The following is a 27,228-nucleotide window of genomic DNA, read 5'->3' as shown; positions in this document are numbered from 1 at the left end:
ATGAGAAATGAGATTTAATTAATTCTTATCTGATTTTCTAAGCAATTTTCATTAATTTGTCATTTTTTGTGTTCTGCAGTATACATATACATTATTCGTTTACATAATTTTACATTTTCTTCTATCAATAGTGCGAAAAATTGAGTAACATTTAACAACTAATCGATTTGCGTGAATGTTTATTATTAATTGTACTATTTAATTTGTCTTAAGCATAATTACTCTACCTAGTTGGCATTATAAAATAAGTAAAATTCCTAGAATGGACTTGGAATCAATAGAAAATCCAGTAAGTCAATTGTATATTTTTAATATAGCACTGTTTACCTATTGCAATTTAATAACCACTATTCATCAATATAAACAAAAACATTAATGATAAAGATATGATTGGCAAATGTATATTAGGAGTTAAGTAGATATATATCAATACTAATCAATACTTAAAATATGGTTAAATTTTTTTATTTGCAATTATTGTGAATATAATTTATTAGATACTCAATTCATAACAATAAATTAGTATTTAATTTAAAGGAAGTCAATGATATTAATGTTACTTCATACTTGCTAAGAACCTCTATTTTTAAATAAAATGAGTCATTCTATTAGTTTGTTTAATTATATTTTGTTATTTTATAAGAAAATACATTTATAATCATAGTATCAACTTGATATTCATATGTATTATAGTTAAATTTGTAAACAAAAAAACCTTGATATAAAATAAATTACATTTGTATTCAAAATAAAGACTCACATTACCTTCTCAAAATGCAATTCATTAAAATAAAACTTATAAACATTTTATTTATTTTAAATTTGAATTGTTATCAATTTTTTTATTTTCTTCTATTAATGTTTTATAATCACTAAATTATATTTTAAAAACAATAAATGTTAACTACCTTGGCATTGTTTAATAAACTAAATACTTAGAAACTTTACAACATTTAAAATTTGTTTTTGAAACTGTTCAGATTTATCACTTTCCTAAATATCAAAAACAATTAACAAGTTTTTGTTGATAATTTTTATTACAATGCACTATAAATATACAATAAATAAAGTTTAAAGCATAGAATGTATGGTTTTTCAAACTAAATATAATTTTTAATTAATTAAAATTTACCAATTTTATTTTATTTTACCAATATAATATAATTAAAAAACTTATTTTTAGATATAAGTATGTGTATAACATTTACTAAAATCGGTGACACTGAATACTTATCTGAAATGAGAAGTATATCACAGTAGTTTTTGTTACATACTATTTATTAAACATTTAAATATAATATAGGTATGTAATGTTCATATCTGTAAATTTATCTATTTTTATTTCTTACATAAACTTTGGTAGTCTGCTCGATAAAACTAAAATACAGCTCTTTCTATAAGCTTTAAAACTAATAAATCTGTTTCTATTTAGAGGAATTAGAAGTTTAAATGAAGAATAACTACTAGTTATTTTGTTTTAATTCAAAAAAATATTACATACTTACACAATGACATTTTCAAAATAATTAAATCAATTTTAACTATTGCTTATTTTTACTCGAGTTTATACCACTAACCTATTCATACCATCTACTTTAAATCAGTATTAACTTAAATTTTAAGAGCAATGATATATGATATAATTACACTATATTTTTATTGTTGTTATTTTTACCCAATATTAATTAGATACTATCTTTACTTTTATTTCTAGGACACTTAAATTTTCATCCTTAGTTTAGAAGTTTAAAATTAAGTAATATTTTTAAATACATTTATTAGTTTACAGTTAATTATTTCTCCAAATATATCCATTATTTTAAATTTGGTTTTTTCTTCAGCAAAAAATATTTTTATGTTAGTACATTAGGCTTGTTTGACAATTGAAAGTACTTGTTCTAATTAACAGTTTTTTTTGTAAGTTAAATTTCAATCTCCTGTTGTTTACTGTAATGCTACATTTACAATTTTTTATTTAAAATGTTTGCCAGCAGTTTCTATTATAAATAGTTATATTTTCTGTTATATCTCAGACTAATTGTTGATATTTTCAGGTTATTAAATTGTTATGACAAATTACGTGGCTACTATGGAAGAGAAGGCTGAGTTCCAACTTAAAGAAGGATGTCGATTAAAAGGCAACTCTTGTTGTGCTCTTAAACATGCTGTGCGTTCACTTACAAATTTAGATGATTTTGTTAGTGAACGTATTGGTGAAGGTTTCTTCTCTGAAGTGTACCGTGTTACTCACCGGACCACTGGAAAAGTAATGGTACTCAAAATGAATATCAAACAATCTAATCGATTCAATATGCTAAAAGAAGTGCAGCTTATGAACAAACTTTCACATCCAAACATACTTGGGTATGAAAATAAATAATATTATTATGGTTAAACACTTTGGTTTTTAAAATGACTAGAGAAAATGTATTAATAATTCCATATTTTGTTGTAATCAAGAATTACATAGATGCAATTGAAATTTGTATAGAATAGTCTTTAATTTAGTGAATTTTATATTTTGTATATTAGCACATAAAATATTGCACTTTTTGTTCCTGTTTGGCTGTACCAATAAGTAATAACTTATTGGTTGTAACAGTAGATATAATAATATATTATACAACTATTATCTATAATTTATAAACATCTATTTAATTGTTTATTGTTATTTTAGATTTGAAGGTGCTTGTGTATATAAAGGACAACTCCACGCATTAACTGAGGTAATTATAATATTGCCTATTTGTTTATAATGTTCAATATTAATTATTTTAAAGTACCCATTTAAAATTGTAAATAAATTATATTTATTAGTATATCAATGGCGGAAGTTTGGAACAATTACTTGAGTCTGATATTGACCTATCATTTAAAGTAAGAATGAAAATAAGTCTTGATATTGCAAGGGGCATGAAGTATCTTCATTCAAGAGACATATTTCATCGTGATTTAACTTCAAAAGTAAATATAAACTTAATTTAACTAAATTATAAATCCTGAATTCCTTTTTAAACCTAATAACATTATTGTTTAACATTACTTAACATTATTGTTTAAAATATACCAAACATGATATTATCAAATAATTTTAAATTTTTAGAATGTTTTAATTAAAAAAAATGAATCAATTAAAGATCTGACTGCCGTTGTAGCTGATTTTGGACTAGCTGCAAAAATACCAAAGTGAGTTATATAATTTTTATTTTGCATTTAATTTTTTTTAATATCTTATATTATATGTTTTGTTACTTATAAAATATGCTTTTAAAGTGCCGTGATATATAATGTGATATGTGAAAATAATTATCCATATTCATATTTCCATGTCAAATAAAATATTGTTATTTGTCTACATTGATTCTTAAAAAATAATAATTTAAATTTCATTATATGAAACTAATATCAGGGAAAATATAGTGAGAATAACATATGATTAAATCTTAATTCTTGTGTTGATTTGATGTATTCTAAGACCTTAGAAGTTTAAATTGGTAACTTTCTAATAATAATAACTCAAAATTAGTCAATATCATTAGGTATTTAACATTCTACAACGCATGTGGGTAATTTATTATCCCACGTTTTATAGTTATCATCCTATTATTTTTATCTTAATTATCTGAATGTTGTTATCTTGTCTAGCTTCCTAAATATAGTTTTAACACATTATAATATTATCACATTATATAATAATTATAAGGAAAATATATTTTGAAATATATTATAATATATTACAGTAAACTTGTCAAAAACCACTCAAATGTATTAATTATTATTATGTATAGCAATATAATAAAATATTCTATAATACGTTTTTGCTATCATTGATACAAAACAATATGTAAGTAAGAAAAAAAAAACTATTTGCAAATTTTTAACCCACACACGTAATTATTAGTTCAGAAACTGCAAGCGTGATAGAAGGTTCAGAAAATACACAAATTAATAATTATCTAAGATTATTATTTTTTTAATTTCAGCAAAATAACTTTTATTAATCTTATTAAAAATATAGTAATGTTAATTAAATTTCTTGTATTTTTTTGCAAAAAATTATATAATATGTACCTATTTTATATACACCATATTTAAAATTTATCTATTTTAAAAAAAATTTTAAAGAAATACAAATTTAATTAAAAAAATGAGTTATTTTTATTTCATTTAACCATAATTATTTTTTAACATATGTTGATAATTAATTATGTCTATAAATCTAAATTATTTTTAAAGCATAAAATGAAATAATTGTTTTCTTAGTAATTTATTTTTGTTTATTTATTAGAAAAGGACAAAGGTTACAGCAAGTTGGATCACCTTGGTGGATGTCACCAGAATGTGTTAAAGGCAATGTATATAATGAGAGCAGTGATGTTTTTAGTTATGGAATTGTGTTATGTGAAATTATCGCTAGAGTGAAAGCAGATCCAGATATTTTACCTAGAACACAAAATTTTGGCCTGGATTATATAGCTTTTGTTGAGTTATGTTCATCTTGCCCTCCACCTACTATGTTTCTTAAATTAGCATTTTCTTGCTGCCATGTAAGTTTATGTTTCAACCTTATTTTTATGTATTATGTATATTGTAATTAATTAATTTTTTAATTTTATGTTTCTTAAAGTTGGATGCTAAATCACGCCCAACATTTAAAGAGATTGTTCAACAACTTGAAGAAGCTATTGCTTTTCCACTTACTGTAAGTTCAAATTTATCTGGGTCACGGAGATGTCCAGTTGTTACAACTCGGTCAAATCCTTGCTCAACAGCGATGGTAGAAGCACGAAGTGAAGAGTTCCTGCTACAGAATAATGGGCCTGAAGAAAACAATCACAAAAAATGTACTTGCAAAAGTATTATTTCATTATTTAATATTTATTATTTATTGTATCCATTAATATCAATAATTATTAATAATCCAAATGTTCATAAAGAATTTAACACTTTGACTGTGGCATGGTTAGACCTAAATGAGACTTCCCTGTATGGAACATTTTTGTAATAATAGTAGTAAGTATAATAATAATATAAAAATACCAGGAATCTCAAACCACCACAAATTAAACAATTTCAACCTCTTATCTATGTGAAGGCACAAGCACAAATAGCTTATTATATGCTGGTATTATTGGGAAAGGTCAGAAAGTATTACAGGTTGTCGAAACCCACCACATAGAACAAATACGATTTGTTGACGACGCGTCAAAGTCAGCAGTCAAAGTTTTAAAGCATTCTATTGTGTTCATTAATACTTAAAATGTTATAATTTATAATAATACAATGTAAATTATTTATATTAAATAATAATATTTTGTTTGATTTAGTGTGTCATAGTAGATCATTATCAGAAGATGAAGGAATATTGGCTTTTCCAGCACATACTGCTCCATCAGATAAAGCCCGATGTCATTTTGTTCAACCTCTACGTTATGTGGGTGAAAGTATGTGTCGCCAAGATCCTCATTATAAGCCTTGCCCGTCCAAATCCAATCCCTTTCATAAATTGGATGCTAAGTTTCAAGGTGTTCGAAAGATACTTGCTTCAACAAATGGTTCAGATTTATTTTCATCATGTTGTGAATTGCCATCACCTGGTTATGTGGAACTTGATAGACGGTGTTCTTTAAGTGTATCAAGTGGTAGTACACTTATTGCTGATTCTTCTACACCTAAAGGAAAACTTAGAAACATTGATAAATCCTCAAAAAAATGTCGTTCTACATCTTTACCAACATCTCCTCTAATGTCTAGAGCTAGTGGAAGACGGTGGATGTCATTAACAAATATAGAAAATACTACTAAAACATTTCCTACTGTAACAGTTGATTCATGTTGGACCGATCTCACTATTCCTGTTAACTCTGGTGTAGCAAATCTAAGACGGAGAGGCTCATGCGAATCCGGTTTTTACAGTAGTGTTTGTGATGATTTTTGTTTACCAGGTAATGATATATTTATTAATATTTTTAAAATTTTTTACTTATAAGTGATTCTAATATTAAGAATATTAAGACACTTTTAAAAAACAGTTTTATGTGTTCGGTTATTTTCTTGCTGTGTGGCTAGCAAACGAAAGCAAGATCAATATTAATGAACAACATTTTGGCAGGACTTGAATGTCAGCATACAACCAATGCTTCATCAGTGACATTGTCATCTGGTTCAGCTACATCGTCATTGTTCCTTGACTCCACTGGTGATGAGCATCATCTTAGACCTGGTGGTTATTGTTTTCTACATAATAATACGCATCATAGTTCAGAAGACTTATCAACATGTAATGAATGGGAAAGCCATCAAGTAATTAAAAAAAAGAAAAAAAAGTATTTATTTTTCATAATAATATTTATTTCAGAAAACTAGACATATAAGTAAAATTGTTGAATATTTTGAAGAAAAACAGAGTCAACGAGAAACACAACCCTCTATACGACCAAGACGTTCAGGTCTTGTATCTGGAGTTTTACGACGAGCAATAAACACAACTAGTCCAAATGTCTGTGGCAAACGTATTTTAGTTTGTGAAGGAGCTGTAAGGTCAAAACTAAAGCTTTTTGATAGAAAATAAAATTTCTATTCAGGGTGCTACTTACCATTAAAATTTTTTTTTTAATTATTTTTTTTTATGGTTGGTTGTTTTCCAAAATTTGTTTCATCTAGTCATAGGTACTACAAAATGCCAAAACAGTATAATGTATATTTAACCATAACAATGATATTTATTTAAAATAGTTGCCATTTGTTTCTTATTTTTTGGTAAGCATGTGGGGATTTTAAATGTGTATAGAAGTTATTTATGTAATTTTTTTGTTTTTTTTTTTTTTTTTAAATATTTTATTCAGAGAACTATTATACAATTAGAAAGTTCAACTCAAAATTAAAAAGAACTATTTTTATTGTATGTTTTATTTTTCTATTTAATGTTTATATGAAGGAAATAGAAAGATTTTGTTATGGAACAAATAATTATCCATAGGTATATAGTTACTTATTAACTTATAGAGTAAATATTTTTTTATTCTAATGAATGCCTAATTCAATTTTTTATGAAAAAGTTGTCAATTACCCAATTACATAAATTCTTAGTATGCTGGTTGATTGATTTATTTGTAAAAAATACTATACCAAGTGATCTGTTTAACACACTCGTCATACATAACTATCAAATTTTTTATTATATTTTTAAGATCACTTTAAGTTGTTAAAATTTTGTTTTTATTGACAACATGTATTTTTAATTTTATATTCCAAGAGTAGAATATTTTTTAGATTTTTCAATATGCATCAGAACCGTATTTTGGACAAGAGTGCCCGCAGAAATCTTATATTATAATATGTTATAACTTACTGTAATAATTTTCTTCATTCAGTGTAACTTATCACAAACTTAGTAAAAAAAAAACTGATGGTATCATAATATGATTAACTGTATATTTTCAACAAAATATTATATAAGACATCAAGAGCACTGAAAAAAAATTCGACAACAAACATGTACCAGAGTCTATAGACCACGATGATGAACTAGTATTTATTATTATAGTATTCATTAATGCTACGAAACACAACAAACATTAAATTTACTAAAACAATGATTTCTTTAGTTGAAAAAGTATACCATAATACACAAATTGGTAAAGAAAAGTGGGACACCCTTGATTTTGGACAAGTTATTTAATAAGTTATACCTTAGAAACATTTATAGTTTTAATAAGTGCCCTATAGAACTTATGTCCACTTCTCCAGTCATCAATCTTTAAATACTCGTAAGTATTATAAGTTATAACTAGTAATTGCTTGCCCAAAATTTGATTTTGATAGATTGAAATACTCTAAATAATATTCTGCTTTGTTAAAAATGTATGCTTTTATTCAAAAAAGTAAAAAACTTAAATTATAACAATAAAAAATATAAATATTTCCAAAAATGTTTGTTCTAATGAATTAAAATTATTTGAAATTTATATTTTCAAAATGTTATGGTTTTCTGAAACAAAGAGAATTAAATGGATTATCTCGTTTATGTATAACATCCATAAACAAAAATACTAAATATCTATTAGTAGTGCAAGTATGTATATGTAAGAATTTTAGTAGACTAATTATTGATGATTACATATTATTTATAGAGTTATTTTGTTTGTCTATCTAACAGAATATAGAAATAATAACTTAGGTATTGATTGTGTTGGTGCACTTTGTGGAGTAACTAGGGAAATAGTTGAGGGTTGTAAACTTGTAACTATAATAATGGATATTAATAATATAATTAACTTTTGATTGTTAATAACTGCTGTGTTGAGTAGTAATGTAACATGTGTTACTCGTTACTGTAACATAGTTACAATTTTTAGTAACGTTATGGTTACTATTATTTTTGGGTATCGGAAAGAGTAACGACATTAATTATTAAGAAGTAACTTACCAGAAGAACTCGTTACATTATAAATTTAATTATATTTTTATATTTTAATTTTTTTGGGAGATATATATCATGGTGTAATGAGGGCACTTTTGTGGCTCTAGTGTAGCTGAAGACATTTAAACAAAAAAAAGAACACGTATAACTGATCAAAATTTTGAAGATATATTATTGTATAAAATAAATATAAAACATGATTGACTTTTTTTATGAAACTTAAATAACATAAGAGTCACGTCATTGTAACAAGTTACTTTTGAGTAAAAAAAAGTAATATAATGCATTACTTTATTCTTAAGTAACTTACAAGTAATCTAGTTACCTTTTTTATTTTATAACTTGTAACATAACTTAGTTACTTTTAAAAAGTAACTTACTCAACACTGAATAAATGATAATAAATTTTAAAAATTAGGATCAATTTAAAAATATAGATATTTGTTTAAATTTATAATATTTAAAACAAACGATTTCTACAGAAATCAAAAAAACTTTATTTTATAAATAATATAATTCAAAAGTCAACAATTGTTTTATTTAATATTTCTATTGTCCGTGCTCATATCATTGTGTTAACTATATTGATACTATTTATACTTCAATAAAAATATTATATTTTATAAAATATCTTTGTAGATTTTTATTTTGATTAATTTTTATTACTTCAATTGAAATTAAATATTTAGTGTTATAAATAGTATTTTAAACCTTAATACAGTAATATACAGTTGTATTTTTACTTAAATAAAAACTGAATTTAAAGATTCGAAATACTAGTTGATAGAAATTAATTAATAAAATATTTAAAAAATAAAAATTGAATCACAAAATCAAAACAAAACCATTTATTATAATTTATCACACATTAAAGAAAATATTAAAACAATGCAGTTTCTATGTGCAAGATATATTGACCACAAGATCAAATAGAAGTTAAATAAAGTTTTTGAAGTAACGAGTAAAAGTAAAAAAAAATATATATGTAAATAATATATATTATATTATAATAATTAACTGGTAATTGGCTCTACATCCTCAACTTTCAATTAAACATTTTTAAATTAAAAACACCATTATACATGTACCAATGTAATTTTCACATTATATTATTTATAATATTTATTCCTTACATTTATAGGTACTTTTTAATAAATTATTTTAATATATTATTTATTTATTCACGAATCTAAATCGTTTATAAAGAGAACTTCTCTTTTTTGTAAGCCTGCTTGTTTAAGTGTTTTATTTCGGTCTTCAACGTTCAAAACTCGTTTTGGAAAATTAGTGGCCACTTCAAAAGTATCTGGTGAACTTGGATGACAAAATACAAAATTTAAAACATCTGATACAGGAGACATCTCTGAAAATCGCCTTTCTATTCTTACACCACCAGGCATAATAAATACAATTGTTAATGATCCAGGTTCTTCTAAAGATGGCTCTTGTGGAATACTAGCCAACATTTCTACTTTCTGTTTTTTCAGTTCATCCTTATGTGCTTGTTCTATCTCTTCTAACTTTACTTGTAGTAAACGTTCTTCTTGTTCTTGATACTCTTTTTCTCTTTTAATCTGCTCTTTTTCTTCATCTGCACGCAATGATTCTAAATATGCTCGGTCTTGCTGTTCACGTAAGGATTGATTAAAACTACGTTCGATTCTTTCAGCACGAGCAGCTATGAGATATGCTTCATTAGCTTCAAACACAGATCGCAATCTTCTTATAAATTCTTCGGGTGACACAGGCCCTTCCATTCGTCCAACTAGGGTCATTCGACTTTCTCTGAGTACAACTACAGCCACATAAGGATACACATTGGCCTGAAGTGCAGTGGCAACTCTATTACCTTCATTCAAATCTTGTTCACAAGCCCAAAATAATATGTTACTCTCATTAAGGAAAGAAATAACGTTGCTATTAGGCAATACAGATGAACAGAAATTAGAACAATCAGATTGATCATTTTGATGTAAATAAATAACAAGAAATCTCAATTCTTGTTTAGCATCATTTAATGCTTGTTTATATGATCCTCTATAATAAACTGGATGTTCACTTCCATACGCAGACTCATAGTTTTGAATAAATCTTCCAACATCAGCAACAGGGTCTGTAATTGGAGGTCGAGGTTCTGGCCAGACTAAACTCCAAGTAAATCGTACCACCGATACAAATGTGTTGTAAAATGTTCTTAATATATAATCTAACACAAATGATAAAAAATTTCCAGTTCCAGAGGCCTCTGGGTTAAATATTTGTTGTCTGGTCGGATCAACTAAAACTGTCGGAGCGGATGATGTTTCTGATGTACCAGCGAATACAGATGGGCGACCTTCTCTTAGGTTTAACTGATCTTGAACTGCAGATTCTATATCCCAATGATGTCTCTGTAGTACATCTCGACATGTAGGCAAACTCTCAATACCAGTAAGATCCTGAAATTGAAATAATTTGCCAATCTGTTCGGCACAGAGATCAGCAGTGAAGTCTTCTTGGTCCATTCTAAAATAGAATTTATCTTAAAAAATTGTTAAAATAACAATAGAGTAAAAATATAAAAGTTATTAAATAATAAATAATAATGGAAACATTATAAGATTGATCAACTTACCTCAGTAGTCCAATTTCATTGAATTACAAAATAACAAAATAAGTTTACGGTAAAAAAAAATATATATATATATGAATGTATGTAGTTTCTCAACAGAAAATATTAAAAAATTGTCAGAGCAGTAAGTTGAAATTAGAGAATTATAGATTTATAGATAATACAAAAACATTTAGAAAGTTTTGATGAATAATACAAAATAATAATTACATTATTATGATAAGTAAAATCAACGTTGATAATTTTGTGAGTGTTACCAATTTACATATATTTTTGTAAAAAAAAATCCCTTTTTAAGTCGCAAATTGTGGTAAAAATAATAATAGTTTTTAAATTTATTAAATTTTTTTATAATTTACCAATTTATTGTAAAAAATCTATTTATTTATGAAATAATTATTTTTAAATCTAGTTTAAAGATTTCGTGGCTGTACCAACACCCAACACCGTCATGATATTTTCAAAATCTTTAAATCTTCAACATGAGAATCTATATATATATATCTTGATTTTTGAAACCCGCATATTATATTCAATTGTCTCAGTTTTTTATACATACAACTTGGCAAGTTGTCGTTCAGAAAATCCATTATATGTTAACTAATTTTAAAGTAAATTTAGTTTAATTTACCTATATTTAAACTTTAAGGTAATAATATAATCGTGGGCATCTTACAGATTTTTAATAATTTAATTGATATTATCATTTTAAAGTAAGTTGTAACTATGTAAAGTATTTTAACTTTAAACTGCTCATAACTCACTCTGAAGTTATATTAAAAAAAACCTATGAGGTTCCCGTGATAATATTCTCACCTTTAAATTTAATAATGGGTAAATGTACTCATTATTGTAAGATGGATTGTACTGAACATAAATTTGCTGTTTTAAGCATGTAAAACAAAGAGAACACATATGATATAACATGTTCTTAGTGTAATAAAGTTTACCCATAGTTCTCAATTATGTCTAGCAGGTCCAATAAAAGACTTGTTTGGGATAAATCCTATATAAAGATAAGATTATTGATTAAGATATCATCGATACGCGATCGCGGTATTGCATGTAGGTTTAGTTCATTGTTTTCCGCCAAATATTATTGTCAATTTATACGATAAAACACAATTATTTAATTTATAATTTACATATAGCGTGACAAATTTTATTATATAGTCCACATTTAATCAAACAAGACTTAATTTTCTTATATAGTAATTGAGTAATTTTACATAGTCAATTATTTTGTTGATACTTAAATAGTTTAATGTGTTATAACTTGAAATAATCTTAATTTCTCAATTATTTATATGACCATTCATAACTAAATTTTCAAATGGTTAAAATATTGTTTTTTTAAACTATAACAGTAGACCATTAGATTAGGTAACATGTTTTTTGTATAATAAATTAGTTTTATAATGCCATACACATTATTTTCTTTCATTTTCCAAATGACAGGTTAAATTAACTGGTAACAGTTTTTATTTAACACATAGAAGATATAAAAAAATTATCTTTATTTATAGAAACGCATTAATATTAAATATAATACATAATGTAATATTAAAAAAATGCATTAATTTATTATTGTATCAAACATAAAAAAACTACATGTATTAAATAAAAATAGTAGTTTTTTTAACTTAATAATATCCTAAATTCATATTTTATATCAATATACAATATTCAATAATAATCATCACATAAACATATGTTAATACAATCAGTTATTTTATAAGATACCAGTTTCTAAATATTTAGTTAAAAAATGGTATAACAATAAAAAAAGTCAACGATTATAGCAATCAGATTAAATAAGTTATAACATAAGCAATTTACAATTCAAGTTTTGAATATGGGTCACTTTTTTTGATATTTATTCAATTTACAATAATAGTTTAGATATGTTTAATAATTAATAATTAATTAAAACTATTTGCATTTGACTGCCCATCATTTAAAAAAAAAAAAAAATCATCACATATTAATAATAAATTAATGTAACCAAAATGTAACCCATTCACAGCCAAAATGCTTTTTTTTTATAAAATCAGTATTTTAATTAACGTTTGTTTTTTTTTGGAACGGAATAGTTATGCTCCCATTGTGATGAAGATTTATCATGGCATATTGTGTAACCACCCATTGCCTTTATCTGAAACGTAATACATTATTTATAAACAAGCAATAGAATTTTTTTTTTATAAAACAAAATTACAAGTACATAATCAATTTCTTAATTAGTCATAAAAAGAGTTCACCTTTTTATAAAAATATATTCAGAATACTTACTTTTTTAAAAGACTTATTTTTCCCATGAAGTAAAGGTGGCTTTAAATTATATTGAGTTTTTAATATTCTGGCTTTAACTAATTCTTTTTTTACATTCTTATGATATTTACATTCATCTAAAAGTAAATTAATTTTTTAATCAAAATTATAATATTCCATGATCAATTACTTACCACATCCAAAATTAATGTACCCTCTATGCTCAAGATATGAATGGACCTGTCCAATTTCTTTTGCTGTACCACACTTTTTCATTTTTTGTTTAGCAAATGATTTTGATACATAACATGGCTTATTTGATTTCCATAATTCTATAATAGTATTTCTTACCTATATAAAAATATAAATACATTTTTAAAAAGGAAATATAACAATTTTACAATACAGAATGATTATTAGATTATTAGATTACCTTTAAATATTTTTTATCATCTTTTTTTCCAAATAAGTTAGGATGATAATATCTTTCATCTGCAGTTATAATATTACTATCTAGATGCCTTTCTTGGGTAGGTGCTGGTATTTGCTCAATATCTCTAGTGAAACCATGTGACACAACTGATTGCCAATCCTCAATATTATTATTAGTTTCACCATCCATAATATCGATTTCTGATTCAGAGCTGGAATCATTACGAACCCTAACTATTTCTTCACCGTTTGGTAATACAAATACATCATTCTCTTTATATTTATTGAGAATTTCACGATATTTAGATTCATCACAGACATCTTCAGACAGACGTTTTTTCAATTTTCTTGAATCATCCTTGCGTACGCTCTACAAAATAGAATTACAGACAATGTAGACCATGTTTAGTCTAATAACAATTACACCCACTTATGAACACTTACATGTTCAGAGTTCCAATCATCTGCCAATTGAATCAACCATTGAGGACTAATTGGGTTATATGACCTAGGGAAAACCATTATACAGTCTCATTAGTAATAACTTATAAGACTTTTTAGACGACCATAAGATCGCAATTATTGCTTACGTCGAGTTGATCTTGTTCCACGGTTCATACAGAGATTCCAAATAATCGAAACTACATTCAGTAATCACGTCTATTATTTCGTCGTCCATCACACATAAATTCAGACTTCAGAAAAAAAACCATGCAGTCCTTCTCATTGACTAATAATCAAACTAATTAGAGCACTTAGTGTTGGACGAATTGTATGGCAATTTCGGCAATTGATCAGTAACTACTTCGACCGCAAATTCGCGACGTCCAAGCAACGTGGACAACATATGTAGAGCGGTAAAAGGCGAAAGGGAATCTGTGTACAGATGTGATATATAGAGTGAAGACAAGACATGTGAATCTGGCAAAGTATATGAACCTAGTTATGAATACGTTTCAATAGTATCGCCGGTCGCGTCACTCACTTCATACTCGTGAATTTACCCTCGACAGCGCGACATCTAAGTTCGAGATTACGCATGCGCATTGCGAATAAAATATAATATTTTTGAATAACGGCCATACTGATTTTAACGGAAAAAACATAATCGAAAACTAACAAAGCTTTTTCATATTAAATTCTCTGCGTATTGTGTAATAACGAATTATTCGTTAATCGTTATTCTGTTTCGGTTTGTCGAGTGCGACGTGTGTCGTAGTTCAATAACTCAATTTTTATGTTATGTCGTAGGTAGGTGTAAGTTGGTCAATAAATTTAGTGTTTAAATTCATATGTTGTAACTATACTTGGAATATAATTCCCTAAACATTTGGGATTTCCATTTTAAATCTTTTAAATTTAATTTAATATAAAAATTATTTTGGTTTCGATTACTACGTCTACAGCGAGTGAAAATACTTTTGTCTTCTATTAGTTTTAAAAATTAAGGTGAGTACTACTACTATTACTATATACTCTATGCTTTTCTGTATAATACAATTGAAAAAATTAATAAATATTAATTGTAGTTTTCTAGACAATTTTATTATTACTGTAGACACTAGATATAGGAATATATATTTTTGTTGAAGGAAAGTCAAGTCTTCAATTATAAATTTAGGCATCTATTTAATATTTAAAGAAAAAAAGTAGTACAGAGTATTATACTATTATACTATTATGCTTTATTATTATTTTTTAGAATACTTTTGTTAATATAGGTGATTATGATTAGAAAAAAAGCCTCAAAAATAACTTGTTTTCAAATTGATCCTTTATTAGTATAGTGATTTACTTACTATCTATATAAAATAGACAATGCGTACAATAAGTACATTTTATTATATTAAATTACACTAATTTGTACATTAAAATCATTCTAAAACTTTGATTTGATGTTTTTTGACCTGAACTTAATAGTTATTTAAACAAAAAGTATATATATATTTTTTCCATTGAAAAAAAATAGATCTATATATATATATATATAATCTTAATGTAAACCTAATATTTCATGACTAGATTTTAAGATATGTTGTTAATCTACAAAATATTGGTTTCAAGATAATAATATGTGGCTTATCTATAAATTGATATTGCCTCGAATATTGCTATTTTTATTTAATTTTACTGAGGAAATTTCCTTAGAACCTTTCTAATGTAAGATATCAACTGATAATATATAAATGGTTTGTTTCATACATTAAATTTATTGAAAATATTTAGATTTTAAGACATTTATAATGGGAATTAGAGAAACTATTAACTTATAAAAATAATGCTAAATTTTGTTACAAAGAATATTATAATATATATTTGCCTATGATATTAAATGTTCTGGAGTTTTTCTTATGGCTTCCCATTACCAAGTTATTGTTGATAGCCCAACTGGTTATAATAAATATTAAAAAAATATCTTATAACCAAATTTATATTTAGACCATTTTGGTATTTTTTAATCATTAATTAACCAAAATTCACAATATTATATACTTGGTTTTAACATTTGTAATCAGGTCTGAAACTCATTGTATTATAATAGTTAAATAAGAATTCTTTGCATTTTTACATCTATACTTTATTAAAAGATACTGTTAAATACAAATATCTTAAAAAAATTGTATATATTTTTAATTATAATACAGTAATACCTTAATAAAACAAAAACCCTGTTAACACGGAAAAATTGCATGGTCTCAGGCGATTCCGTTTTATCTAGGTTTTACTGTACACTAAATTCAATTTTCACTATGGATTGTTAATTAATGATAGTCCTATATACATTTCTGTATTGGTAGTGATAAATAATATCCTCCATAATTTAAATAACACCATTATTGGTTATAAAAATAAGAATAACTCAAGATAAGTAAATGAAGCATATTTACAAAATAGATTGATAGATAGGTAGATACATACAATTTGATTAGTTAATATTTTAATAATATATAAATAGCATATAGTCATATAATAATAAATTATAAATTTCTTTCAGAATGGATTCAAATAACGTCAGTTTAATTACAAATGAATATGATGATGGTGTTGTATGTTTTGGTCCAGTGACTGAAAGTCAACTAAATAGATATAATAGATTACCACGCCGTACTGTTTTACCTTCAGATTTTGAATTGAGGTAAGAAATATGTTTAACATATAGAATTATTTAAATTATTTTTGTTAAATATATATTTTATTTAAACAAATTAAACCCTTATTTTGTTATAAGTTTAATCTTGTAGTTTTATAAGTATCCGTATTTATACCTTATTCTTTTGCATTATAAATTTCATTAGCAGTTACTAGATTCTGAGTGAAGCAATGAATGCATAGATTTTACATTGATGTGATTTTCAAAAATGGGGTTGATTTTTGGTAGTAAAACATTTTGGATATTTGAATCTAGTTGGAAGTTTGAAGAACCCTAGTGGGAGGGAGGGGTATCAAAAGAAAACTGAATATTTTTATGAAAATTTAATTTTGGTATTTTGGTACAGGTAATTAAAAAACTTCAGATACTTAGAATTTTTATTAAATGTTTATGTTATCATTTTCGTTAATACAATTTTTAAAAAAAAATTTTTTTTTTTTTATTTTGCAATAATTGTCAATAAAAAATTCTTTGTTGGGTCAAAATTATTGTCTAATATCTGTATACAAATTAACTAACACAATTATAGTTTTAATGCATTTGAAGTTATAATTCATTAAAATCACAAATAATTGGAAATTTATAAAAACTTTTCATCTTGAAAATGTAGTATAAGATTTATCAGAAGTAATTCATCATACCATAACCATAAAATATTAAAAATATATAAATACAATTATTTTGTATAGACATTTTAAGTTCATCAATCTACATAAGTTTAAAACTACAATAAATGATTTTAATAGCCATGTATATCAAAAAAACATTTCATTAAGTATATTTTGTGATCTAGACTAATATACTGTTCTGTTTTTCTGATACCTGTGGTCAATTTACGTTTAGAAGTGACCCAGGTGGTGACTAGTTTTCAATGACACGCTCATGTGCAGAAGATGGTCGCCTGAGTCGCTTTTTAACGTGAATTGACTTAATACCACTAAATTTGAATTTAACACACTATAATGACCCACTCAACACCTAATATACAGTAGAGCGGTATTCACTTGCATGCCTTTATACATATATATATAAGACTAAATAATTAATTAAATTGAATTATGATGTACCTACATCATATAAATAAAAGTTAAAAATAAATCATTTATCATTGCATTTTATGTGTTACTTTTAGCCAATCTCTTTTTGAGCAAGACGAAGATGAAAAAAATGGTAAGTATAAACTATAAATTAATTATGTTACTTATACTATTTTCCATTTATTATTACTTGCCTAAATTTTGATGGAGTTTTGCCTACCATGTATTAAGATTAAAAAATAGGATCATAGGTTATATATATTTAAAGATTATTCAGAAATGTGTTAAATTTGTCGAAATAAAGATATAAATTGAATAGTAGAACGCATATGACAAGCGTCCTGTAATTAAAGGTAAACCGTAATTTGTGGTAAAGCGCATATGACAAGATAGCTGATTGTTGTATTATCATTAAATATTAGGAAATGTTACATTTAGTTAAAAATAGTATGTGTCTTAAAATATTTGCTGATCAATAATTTTATACTAGGTAATATTATTAAAATTCAAAGTTACACATTTTATCTATTGGAGATAATAATAATTAGAAAATAAAAAATGTTCAACAATACGTTATACTCTTAATATTTAATTTTAAATAATATGTATACTCCATTTTATGAGAAAAAGAACTCGATATGTCATCGGATGCTATACATCTCCCAGCACTTGTTTGGGTACGAGAAGTGGTGGAAATTTGGATTTTGTGCCTATTGCAACATCAGTTATGTGCGTGAAATGAGTTCCTTCTCTCATAAAACTGAGTATAATTGGATTAATCAAATAAACTTTGTTGTATTTTCAAGTTCAATAGAAATATAATTATTTTATTTACTCAATAATTTATATTAAAACTTAATTTCTATTGTTATTAATTGTTTTTTAATTAAAGCAATGATTTTTGTATGTTAATTTATTAAAAATCTTATAAATGCATATATATTTTTTCTGGAAACTAAATTTAATTGTATTAATCATCTGTTATTTTTCTTAGATAAATCTACTGTTTTGGATGTTTCTAATAAAAACACAACAACATGTGAAGAAGATAATTCAAGTAAACATTTTTTATTAAAATTATAATTTAGTTTAAATTTATCGAACAATTAAAGTACATTTATTTTTACTTTTAGTTAATATAACTCAATCAACAAATAATTTTGATAAAGATAAAGAAGAAATTGGTAAAATAGAATTAAAACAAAGCATTTCTGAAGATACTAATTGTAAGTTTTTTTTATTTTTAATTCTGATTCAATAAATTAATTGGTTTAACAATCATGTAGTGTTTTTATTGTTTCTGTTATTTCCTTTTGGGGCAGTAAAATAGTTTAATTTTTAACTTAAATCATGATTTCTTAGAATAAATTGTAAATACCAATAATATAATAAATGTAAAATTTTCTAAAAAAATTATATCAACCTTTCATAATATTATATATTTTAAATGACCTAAAAGACATAAGTATTGTGAAATAGATCATTCATCCTCAGATTCGTTTTTTTTTTTTTAAAAAAAAAAATTATATATTATATCCATGATTGACACGTAGTGTACAGCAGGGTTACCTTTTTTTGAAATAAAATTATAAATCAAAAACACCTAGTTTTTTGAAAGGAAACCAAATGCTTGTTATAAATTATCTTATTATATCATTATAATCTATAGTATTTATCTATTTCAAATTTTCTTTTACAGTAAGATTTTCTTCGCCATGTTCCTCAAAATGTATACCAAATGCAAAATTGATCGATACAGAAGTTATTAATAGATACATTAGAATGGGATCAATATCATCAAGTAATATATATATACATACATATTTTATTTCTTTATACTAATACTAAATCATTTTACGACAACACACATTGACTGTGTTTTAATAGTTGTACGTATCGTTTATGTTGTAATTATAACTCTGAAGTGCTATTTAATTTATATGTGTAGATGAAAGTTATTTGTTATCTAAATAAAAACTTAGGTATTTTTTTGGATAGATAATGTATTATTATTTTCTTTTTCCAATCGTCCCTGGTACAATATATCTTATAACATAGATTTTATATATTAATTATATAACATGCATTGATATCTATTTTTATTAAAACATGAAAAATAAGATAATCACCATTTTCTTGTATTTGATGTAATTCATAAACATAATAAACAAAAGCATTAATCAAAAATTATAAAAAAAAAAACATGCCGAAGCATTTCAATCCTATCTTTAGTTATTGTTTATTACTAATTCTAAAATTTAAAAATAATTTTGATGTATCTTATAATTTTTGATTTTAGATGAATCTTCTTTATCGGATGATCAAAATAAGTCTTCATTTGAAGGTATATATTTATAGTAATATTTCCTTGACATAGGTAATTGGTTCTAAAATCTTTAATATATTAATAAATTTTAGATTAGTAAACACTAACAATATTTAAATATTTTATTTATTCATATTGTTTACTTAACTGTTTCCTATTAAATAAATATAATGTAATGATGTGCAATCGTTACAATAACATGGAAATCATCCATTTTTCAGTGCATACGATTAAGCTTAATGTTCAATATTCAATAAAATTATAGTTATAACTGATACAACTAATAATAAATTAATAATTGTAATTTATTTTTTAGATGAAACCGTTAGCTTTACGGATCCCCAAGAAATGCAAAACAATTATGACTGTACGTATTTTAAATAATTGATGTATATTATTTATTTTTATTTTTATTAATTTTTATTTGTATTTGTATTTTAGATGATGAAACTAATTCATCCGAACACTTATCTGTTTCGAGTATAATTGAACAAAGCACTAGTATCCGCCAGCTAAATGTGTTAGATGATTCTAGTAATGTGTGCACTTTAATACATTGTAGTCAAAAAGACGATACTGATTTAAGTATTTATAGTGACTTAGAACTTGGTGATGTTAGTGAAGATTCAATTGTTACTGATGAATATAGTATTACACCTGGAAAACAAAGATTATTTGATTTGCGTGTCACTAAACAATCGTTACGTGCTAAGACTCTTATAGCATCTGCTCCGTTTATGGATAGGATCGAAGAAACTACAACTCCTATATTACCAAAAGTCATTAATTCTCCTTTCATTTTAAATGACATCAGTAATAGACATTTGGAAACAAAAGAAAAATTTAATGAATCATCAATTACTGAAATATGTCATGGAACATCTACTGAGAATTTGAATCAGACTTCTAATGAAAATGTATTTGAAATTAATAAATTGATTGATGAAAATAATGGAGAATCGTTAATATCAAATGATTTGAAGGATACTGTCTCTATGAATAAGAGTGCAGGTATGGTGTTTGATGAAATAACAAACAGAAGTATAGATTCAAATCAATCTTTAAATGAAACCGTTCATATCCAAAGTGGTTTAAATGATACTGAACACAAATTTGATAACGAAAAGTCAGTATATAATATGTCGAACATAGCTATACCAACAAGTGTAAATGATAATAATGATTCAAAAAACTCAATTTCTACAGAAGTTGATATTAATTCAATTAATACCAGTGTAGTAGATAAAATAATTGATGGAACAATATATGCAAATAAACTTTCAACAAATAACCAAGGTATGGATTTGAATAAAACTGATCATACTGGAAGTATTTTAAATGTCACTGAGCATGAATTTGATGATGAAAAATCAATAAATATTGTAATCAATTTGGATAATCCAACATCTGATGCAAATAATTATAATGATGATTGTTCAGTGTCCATGGAAGTTGATATTAAATCATCTAATACTAGTGCCGCAGATACCACAATTGATGAAACTATGTTCACTAGCAAAATTCTCGCAAACAACCAAAGTACAAATTTAAATTATTCCTTAAATGACACTGAGCAAGAATTTGATAATGAAAAGTCAATATGTATTATATCCAATGTAACTATTGCCCAAACTACTCCAACTTCAGGTGTAAGTGATAGTTTTGATGAAGTAAAATCTATTAATACCAGTGTTGAGGATAAAGTATTTGATGCAACAATATATGCAAATAAACTTTCAACAAATAACCAAAGTATGGATTTGAATAAATCCATAAATAAAACTGATTGTACTGATAATACTTTAAATGTCTCTGAGCATAAATTAGATGATGAAAAGTCAATGAATACTGTGACCGAACTGATTAATCCAACATCTGATGCAAATAATTATAATGATCAAGAATACTCAGTGCCCATGGAAGTTGATATTAAATCATTCAATACTAGTGTCGCAGATACAACAATTGATGAAACTATGCACACTAGCAAACTTTCCACAAACAATCAAAGTATAAATTTGAATTATTCCTTAAATGACACAAAGCAAGAATTTGATAATGAAAAGTCAATATGTATTATGTCCAATGTAACTATTGCCCAAACTACTCCAACTTCAGGTGTAAGTGATAGTTTTGATGAAGTAAAATCTATTAATACCAGTGTTGAGGATAAAGTATTTGATGCAACAATATATGCAAATAAACTTTCAACAAATAACCAAAGTATGGATTTGAATAAATCCATAAATAAAACTGATTGTACTGATAATACTTTAAATGTCTCTGAGCATAAATTAGATGATGAAAAGTCAATGAATACTGTGACCGAACTGATTAATCCAACATCTGATGCAAATAATTATAATGATCAAGAATACTCAGTGCCCATGGAAGTTGATATTAAATCATTCAATACTAGTGTCGCAGATACAACAATTGATGAAACTATGCACACTAGCAAACTTTCCACAAACAATCAAAGTATAAATTTGAATTATTCCTTAAATGACACAAAGCAAGAATTTGATAATGAAAAGTCCATATGTGTAATGTCCAATATAATTATTGCTCAAGCTATTCCAACATCAGGTGTAAATGATCATTATGATAAAGAAAAATCTATTAATATTACTGTTACAGATAAAAGATTTGATAAAACAATGTACACAAATAGACTCCAACCAAACAACAAAAGTATGATTTTGAATAAATCCTTAAATGTCACTGAGCATAAATTTGATGATGAAAACTCAATGAATACTGTGATCGATTTGGCTAATCCAACATCTGATGCAAACAATTATAATGATGAAGAATATTCAGTGCCCATAGAAGTTGATATTAAATTATCTAACACTAGTGTCACAGATACAATAATTGATGAAACAATGTACACTAGTAAACATCCAACACACAACCAAAGTATGGATTTGAACAAATCCTTAAATAAAACTGATTATACTGAAAATACTTTAAATGTCTCTGAACATAAATTTGATGATGAAAAGTCCATGAATATTGTGACTGATTTGGCTAATACAACAACTGATGTCAATAATTATAATGATGAAGAATATCCAGTGCCCATGGATGTTAATATTAAATCATCTAACACTAGTGTTGTGGATGAAAAAATGTACACTAATAAACATCAAATAAATAACTCAAGTACGAATTTTAAGGAGTCCTTCAATGATACTAAACACAGATTTATAAATATTATCCAAAACACCAGTATTCCAGCAATACATTTAGAAGATAAATTGCATTTAAGTAAGCTGGATAAGAGTATCTTAAAAAATACTATTGTTTCTGATAGTTCATTGTTAGAAAATAATGAAGTTAATATAACTTGCAATACAACATTAGAAGACCCGTCATGTATGATGAGACAATATTTAGATTTTGAACAAACTGTAAATGAAATATGTGAAGATATTACATCAGCAAAATGCCCAAATAGAATATTGAATAAACCAAAAGCTAGTTATGACGATGAAACGCTTGAACGTTTAATTGAACAAACACTTTCTTCTGATACATTAAATTCAACGAATGTAAATGCAAATGTCTCAAATTATGACGGATCAAATTTATCTGTTATTATTGAAAATACAACTTTAGAAATGTCTAGTAATAACATAGAGCAAAATGAAGATATTTTAAATTCTAATAATGATGTACCTATTACTTTGGAATCTGAAAGTATTGTAAATGTAATTAAAGATAATGAATTGTTGAATACATCAACCGTTGTAAATATAGTTGAATCAACTGTTGCTTCAAAATCTGAAGTGGATATAGTGAATGAAACAAATATTCAAATAACAACAAAAGCAAATGCAAGTAATTTAATGAAAAGTACTATTGTAAGTTCACAATTAGTTGAAAATGTGAATAAAATAAAAAATAATGAAAATTCAATTATTAGTGATGAATTATCTGAAATGAAATTTGATACATTTAACAAAATGGATGATCAGATTACTAATATCACTACAAAACAATTACTTGTTCCAGAAAGTATCAATGAAAAAATGCATTCTAACCAAATTAATTCAACTAACTTTGCTGCTTTTAAACTTATTTCAGAAACAGAAAAAAATGATGAAAACTTTATTGATCAAGATGACAAAGATAATACACTTAATAATGATAATCAACAACAAAATTTATTGGATATCACTAAAAGCATTAATAACAGCTTAGAAGAATTTACAAATCTTGAACAGATGTTTAATTTTGGTGACAATCAAAAAGAAAAACAAGTGGAATATAAGACTCCCAAAACACAAAAACTATTGGATTTTAGTATTATTCAACAAACACCTACTTTTGACAACCAAGAAAAAAAACAGAAGCTTTTAAATTTCAGTATTGTTGATCAAACTCCATTTAAAAGTGCCCAACAAACATACCCAAATGAAAATGTTATCAATAATGACAGCTTAATAAACTTTAGTTCAGTTGATCAAATATGGAATTCAGAAATAGTTTCTAAAGATGAAATTAGTTGTAAAGATTTTCAAAACTCTTCATCAAATAATCTATCAACAATTTTATCTCCTGATGTAGAATTATTAACTGATGAGTCAATTAAAATGAACACATCACATTTCAGTAACTTATCTTTTAATCAAACAATAACCGATTCAAATGTAAATCTGTCTATTAATTCTTGTGCCAGTAATAAGACTCAAAATAACATAACGAAATTAAACAATGTAGAACTATTGGTATCGGTCGACAGACAGATTGTAGTTGACAAGCTTTCCAATTCTTTAAATCAAACAACTAAACAAGATGAGTCAAATCAAAAACATGATGAACACTGTGTGGCAGAAAAATCTACTAAAGAAGTTAAATTGTTATCAAATATTACTTCCGATAAAATCAATGATTCTGCCCAGGTTGCTGGGAATTCAAACCAAGAACTGTGTATTAACTCAAATAAACCTGCCATTGTAGATTTCAGCATTATTGATCCGAGGCAATTGGAAGATGTTGATGTAAAAAACAATACTGATGTAATATCTGTAGATTCTGATAGAAATCTTTCTAATCTAATTGAGATGTCTCTTGTATCAATACCTGTTACTAAATCTGATGAACAACCAATTATTTTATTGGAAAATCCAGTAGTAGCTATAGGTTCTGATAATAGATCTAAAAATTCAATAGATAATAGTTCAGATGAAATTAATAGTACAACTGTACAATTTGAAGAATCCGCATTTTTGCACAATAATACTGAATTATTAACTGATATACAGATGAGTGATGAATCGCTTCTTACAGAAACGCCAGAAAAAAGTTCAATTATTGATTCTTTTCATAGTATTGAATTAGATCATGTACAGGAAGATAATAAGAGGAAAATTGATACTACTCAAGAATATGACATCAGTGAAAAGAAAATGAAAGTAGAAACTGAGACATTGAAGACACCAATGTCGATGCTCTATAAAATTAAAAACATGTTCAGAAGCAGTGAAAAACAGCCATCTTGTGCAAATAATACAAAAGAAAACAATATAAAAACAGGCAAATGCTATCAACAATTAAACTTTGGAAAGTTTGAAGAAAATAATGATAATTTTACAAAACCTACACCTTTGAAAAAGTCAGAAGTTCTAACAAAAAGTAAAATACCATGCAAAGTCACTGACAAATCATCAAAAAATGATGAATTTAATAATTCATCTATATCGTCTCTTAATGATAGTATTAAACAAAAAAAAACCATACCTAAGTTCTCAGGAGTTCCTGTATTATCTGACGTATCTAATTCAACTAATAGAAAATGTGCAGAAAGTCGTATACCTTCCAAATTTCAAAAATAATGTCCATCGCAAAATATATTTATAATTTTTATTTTAGTTTAGTTATCTATTAGGAAAATAAGAAAAATATTTTGGCAAAAAAAAAATGTCTTTTAAACATACATATTATTAAATTAAAGTGTTATATAAAAGGATTAAAAATTTTATAATTTTTCATATTTATTATTTTTATAAGTATCTTGATATTAGTTTAATAAAATATTAATTCATGATGTGTGTTTTACTTTTTATAAATGTTTACAAAACCTAAATTTATTATAAGAAAAAATTATAATATAATATTAATATACTCAAAATGTATTTATTTTTCTGTTTTATGTTTATTCATCCATAATTACATAATATATGGAGCTGTCTTCCGTTCCTTCTAACTCCCTTGAATCTATCGTTGGTTATTTAGCATTGTGTTATGACCCTTAAGCCAAACAAAAAAAAAAAAGTCAAAACGCTAAGTAAAAATGAAGAAATAGTGGTGAATTGGAGGTAGATAATGTCAACAGTATCAATAATGATGAAGTAAGTTTTAAATGGTTCTTTATAAGAGCGATGATATTTTTTACGAAGTTCGCGAAAATACCTGGTTATGTATATGTGTAAAAAAAATAGATTACGTCTTATACATTTTAAGTTAACCTGTAATGTAGACAGTGTATACCATTACTTTGTTTTCCTTATCGGATAATTTCAGTATAATTATGTTGAAAATAAAGATAACTACATTACTATCGTAATGCGTTGTGTATTTTTTTAAGATTTTTACTTTTTTGAATAACATAGTTTTAATTTCATATTCCAAAGCAGAATCGTTTTATTAAATAATACGTAGATGTGTTAAAAATAGTAACGTTTTATAATTAATTTCAAATTTTACACACAGTTAATCGGTAGTGCACAGACTTATCCTGTCACTTTTATATTTCTGTTCTCGAGCCGTTCGCCGAGTATATAAAATTACCTCCGAATTGAAGCCGTTGAGCTCATACCATAATCACGGTAACAATTAGTGCTGCAGAACGGAGCATTTCTTCGGTACAGGTTATAATGTATTATAGTTCCCGTCAAAAAGGTAAAGCAGGAATTCTGTCCGGCGATTTTATGTCCGTAAATACTTTTTACCGTATATTGTTTGGGGGTT

The 27,228-nt window shown here is 25.5% G+C and overlaps 4 protein-coding genes across 9 annotated transcripts; 2 read left to right on the top strand and 2 right to left on the bottom strand.

The window, feature by feature from the left end:
* Positions 1 to 36: 36 nt before the first annotated feature.
* On the top strand, positions 37 to 6,803 carry LOC113549665 (probable serine/threonine-protein kinase DDB_G0280461). 4 transcript variants are annotated; one of them, XM_026951066.1, is made up of 10 exons: positions 39 to 289; positions 2,055 to 2,364; positions 2,678 to 2,726; positions 2,818 to 2,964; positions 3,104 to 3,186; positions 4,289 to 4,547; positions 4,628 to 4,844; positions 5,328 to 5,945; positions 6,113 to 6,280; positions 6,359 to 6,500. In XM_026951066.1, coding segments are annotated over exons 2-10 (1,839 nt in total). In that variant the 5' UTR covers positions 39 to 289; positions 2,055 to 2,068; the 3' UTR covers positions 6,361 to 6,500. The 4 variants fall into 4 exon arrangements, with proteins under 4 accessions (XP_026806870.1, XP_026806869.1, XP_026806867.1 ...); XM_026951065.1 differs by having other exon boundaries at positions 40 to 289; positions 6,113 to 6,303; positions 6,359 to 6,803; XM_026951069.1 differs by lacking the exon at positions 6,359 to 6,500 and having other exon boundaries at positions 37 to 289; positions 6,070 to 6,255.
* Positions 6,804 to 9,362: 2,559 nt separating this feature from the next.
* Positions 9,363 to 11,200, bottom strand: LOC113547793 (FAS-associated factor 2). Of its 2 annotated transcripts, none has more exons than XM_026948294.1 (2): positions 11,037 to 11,200; positions 9,363 to 10,943 (listed from the first exon to the last, which is right to left on the bottom strand). In XM_026948294.1, exon 2 carries the CDS (start codon positions 10,924 to 10,926, stop codon positions 9,604 to 9,606), a length of 1,323 nt encoding a protein of 440 aa, XP_026804095.1. In that variant the 5' UTR covers positions 10,927 to 10,943; positions 11,037 to 11,200; the 3' UTR covers positions 9,363 to 9,603. The 2 variants fall into 2 exon arrangements, with proteins under 2 accessions (XP_026804095.1, XP_026804094.1); XM_026948293.1 differs by having other exon boundaries at positions 9,365 to 10,927; positions 11,037 to 11,199.
* Positions 11,201 to 12,792: 1,592 nt separating this feature from the next.
* Positions 12,793 to 14,648, bottom strand: LOC113549026 (histone H2A deubiquitinase MYSM1-like). Its single transcript, XM_026950169.1, has 6 exons — positions 14,327 to 14,648; positions 14,181 to 14,244; positions 13,738 to 14,106; positions 13,499 to 13,655; positions 13,326 to 13,441; positions 12,793 to 13,188 (listed from the first exon to the last, which is right to left on the bottom strand). Exons 1-6 carry the CDS (start codon positions 14,413 to 14,415, stop codon positions 13,096 to 13,098), a joined length of 888 nt encoding a protein of 295 aa, XP_026805970.1. The 5' UTR covers positions 14,416 to 14,648; the 3' UTR covers positions 12,793 to 13,095.
* A 187-nt stretch (positions 14,649 to 14,835) lies between these two features.
* Positions 14,836 to 26,189, top strand: LOC113555393 (MATH and LRR domain-containing protein PFE0570w-like). Of its 2 annotated transcripts, XM_026959746.1 has the most exons (9): positions 14,836 to 15,185; positions 16,732 to 16,872; positions 18,020 to 18,057; positions 18,919 to 18,981; positions 19,058 to 19,150; positions 19,624 to 19,725; positions 20,224 to 20,268; positions 20,567 to 20,617; positions 20,692 to 26,189. In XM_026959746.1, the coding sequence occupies exons 2-9, from the start codon at positions 16,733 to 16,735 to the stop codon at positions 26,091 to 26,093; spliced, it is 5,934 nt and encodes a 1,977-aa protein (XP_026815547.1). In that variant the 5' UTR covers positions 14,836 to 15,185; position 16,732; the 3' UTR covers positions 26,094 to 26,189. The 2 variants fall into 2 exon arrangements, with proteins under 2 accessions (XP_026815547.1, XP_026815548.1); XM_026959747.1 differs by lacking the exon at positions 20,224 to 20,268.
* Positions 26,190 to 27,228: the final 1,039 nt, after the last annotated feature.

This window comes from Rhopalosiphum maidis, chromosome 1 (assembly GCF_003676215.2).
Source record: "Rhopalosiphum maidis isolate BTI-1 chromosome 1, ASM367621v3, whole genome shotgun sequence".
NCBI classification, from domain to species: domain Eukaryota; kingdom Metazoa; phylum Arthropoda; class Insecta; order Hemiptera; family Aphididae; genus Rhopalosiphum; species Rhopalosiphum maidis.
The sequence above is the reverse complement of the archived record's forward strand: the minus strand, read 5'-3'. Positions and strand labels throughout refer to the sequence as shown.

Excerpts from the sequence above, each read along its gene's own strand:
- LOC113549026 (XM_026950169.1), bottom strand. The coding sequence starts at position 14,415 with ATGGACGACGAAATAATAGACGTGATTACTGAATGTAGTTTCGATTAT. Across the intron at positions 13,656-13,737 it reads ATGATAAAAAATATTTAAAG|GTAAGAAATACTATTATAGA; the intron begins GTAATCTAATAA and ends ATTTTTATATAG. Across the intron at positions 13,189-13,325 it reads AAAATAAGTCTTTTAAAAAA|ATAAAGGCAATGGGTGGTTA; the intron begins GTAAGTATTCTG and ends ATTACGTTTCAG.
- LOC113555393 (XM_026959746.1), top strand. The coding sequence starts at position 16,733 with ATGGATTCAAATAACGTCAGTTTAATTACAAATGAATATGATGATGGT. Across the intron at positions 18,982-19,057 it reads ATGTGAAGAAGATAATTCAA|TTAATATAACTCAATCAACA; the intron begins GTAAACATTTTT and ends TTTTACTTTTAG. Across the intron at positions 19,151-19,623 it reads CATTTCTGAAGATACTAATT|TAAGATTTTCTTCGCCATGT; the intron begins GTAAGTTTTTTT and ends TTTCTTTTACAG.
- LOC113549665 (XM_026951065.1), top strand. The coding sequence starts at position 2,069 with ATGACAAATTACGTGGCTACTATGGAAGAGAAGGCTGAGTTCCAACTT. Across the intron at positions 2,365-2,677 it reads TCACATCCAAACATACTTGG|ATTTGAAGGTGCTTGTGTAT; the intron begins GTATGAAAATAA and ends TTGTTATTTTAG. Across the intron at positions 6,304-6,358 it reads ATGAATGGGAAAGCCATCAA|AAAACTAGACATATAAGTAA; the intron begins GTAATTAAAAAA and ends TATTTATTTCAG.
- LOC113547793 (XM_026948294.1), bottom strand. The coding sequence starts at position 10,926 with ATGGACCAAGAAGACTTCACTGCTGATCTCTGTGCCGAACAGATTGGC.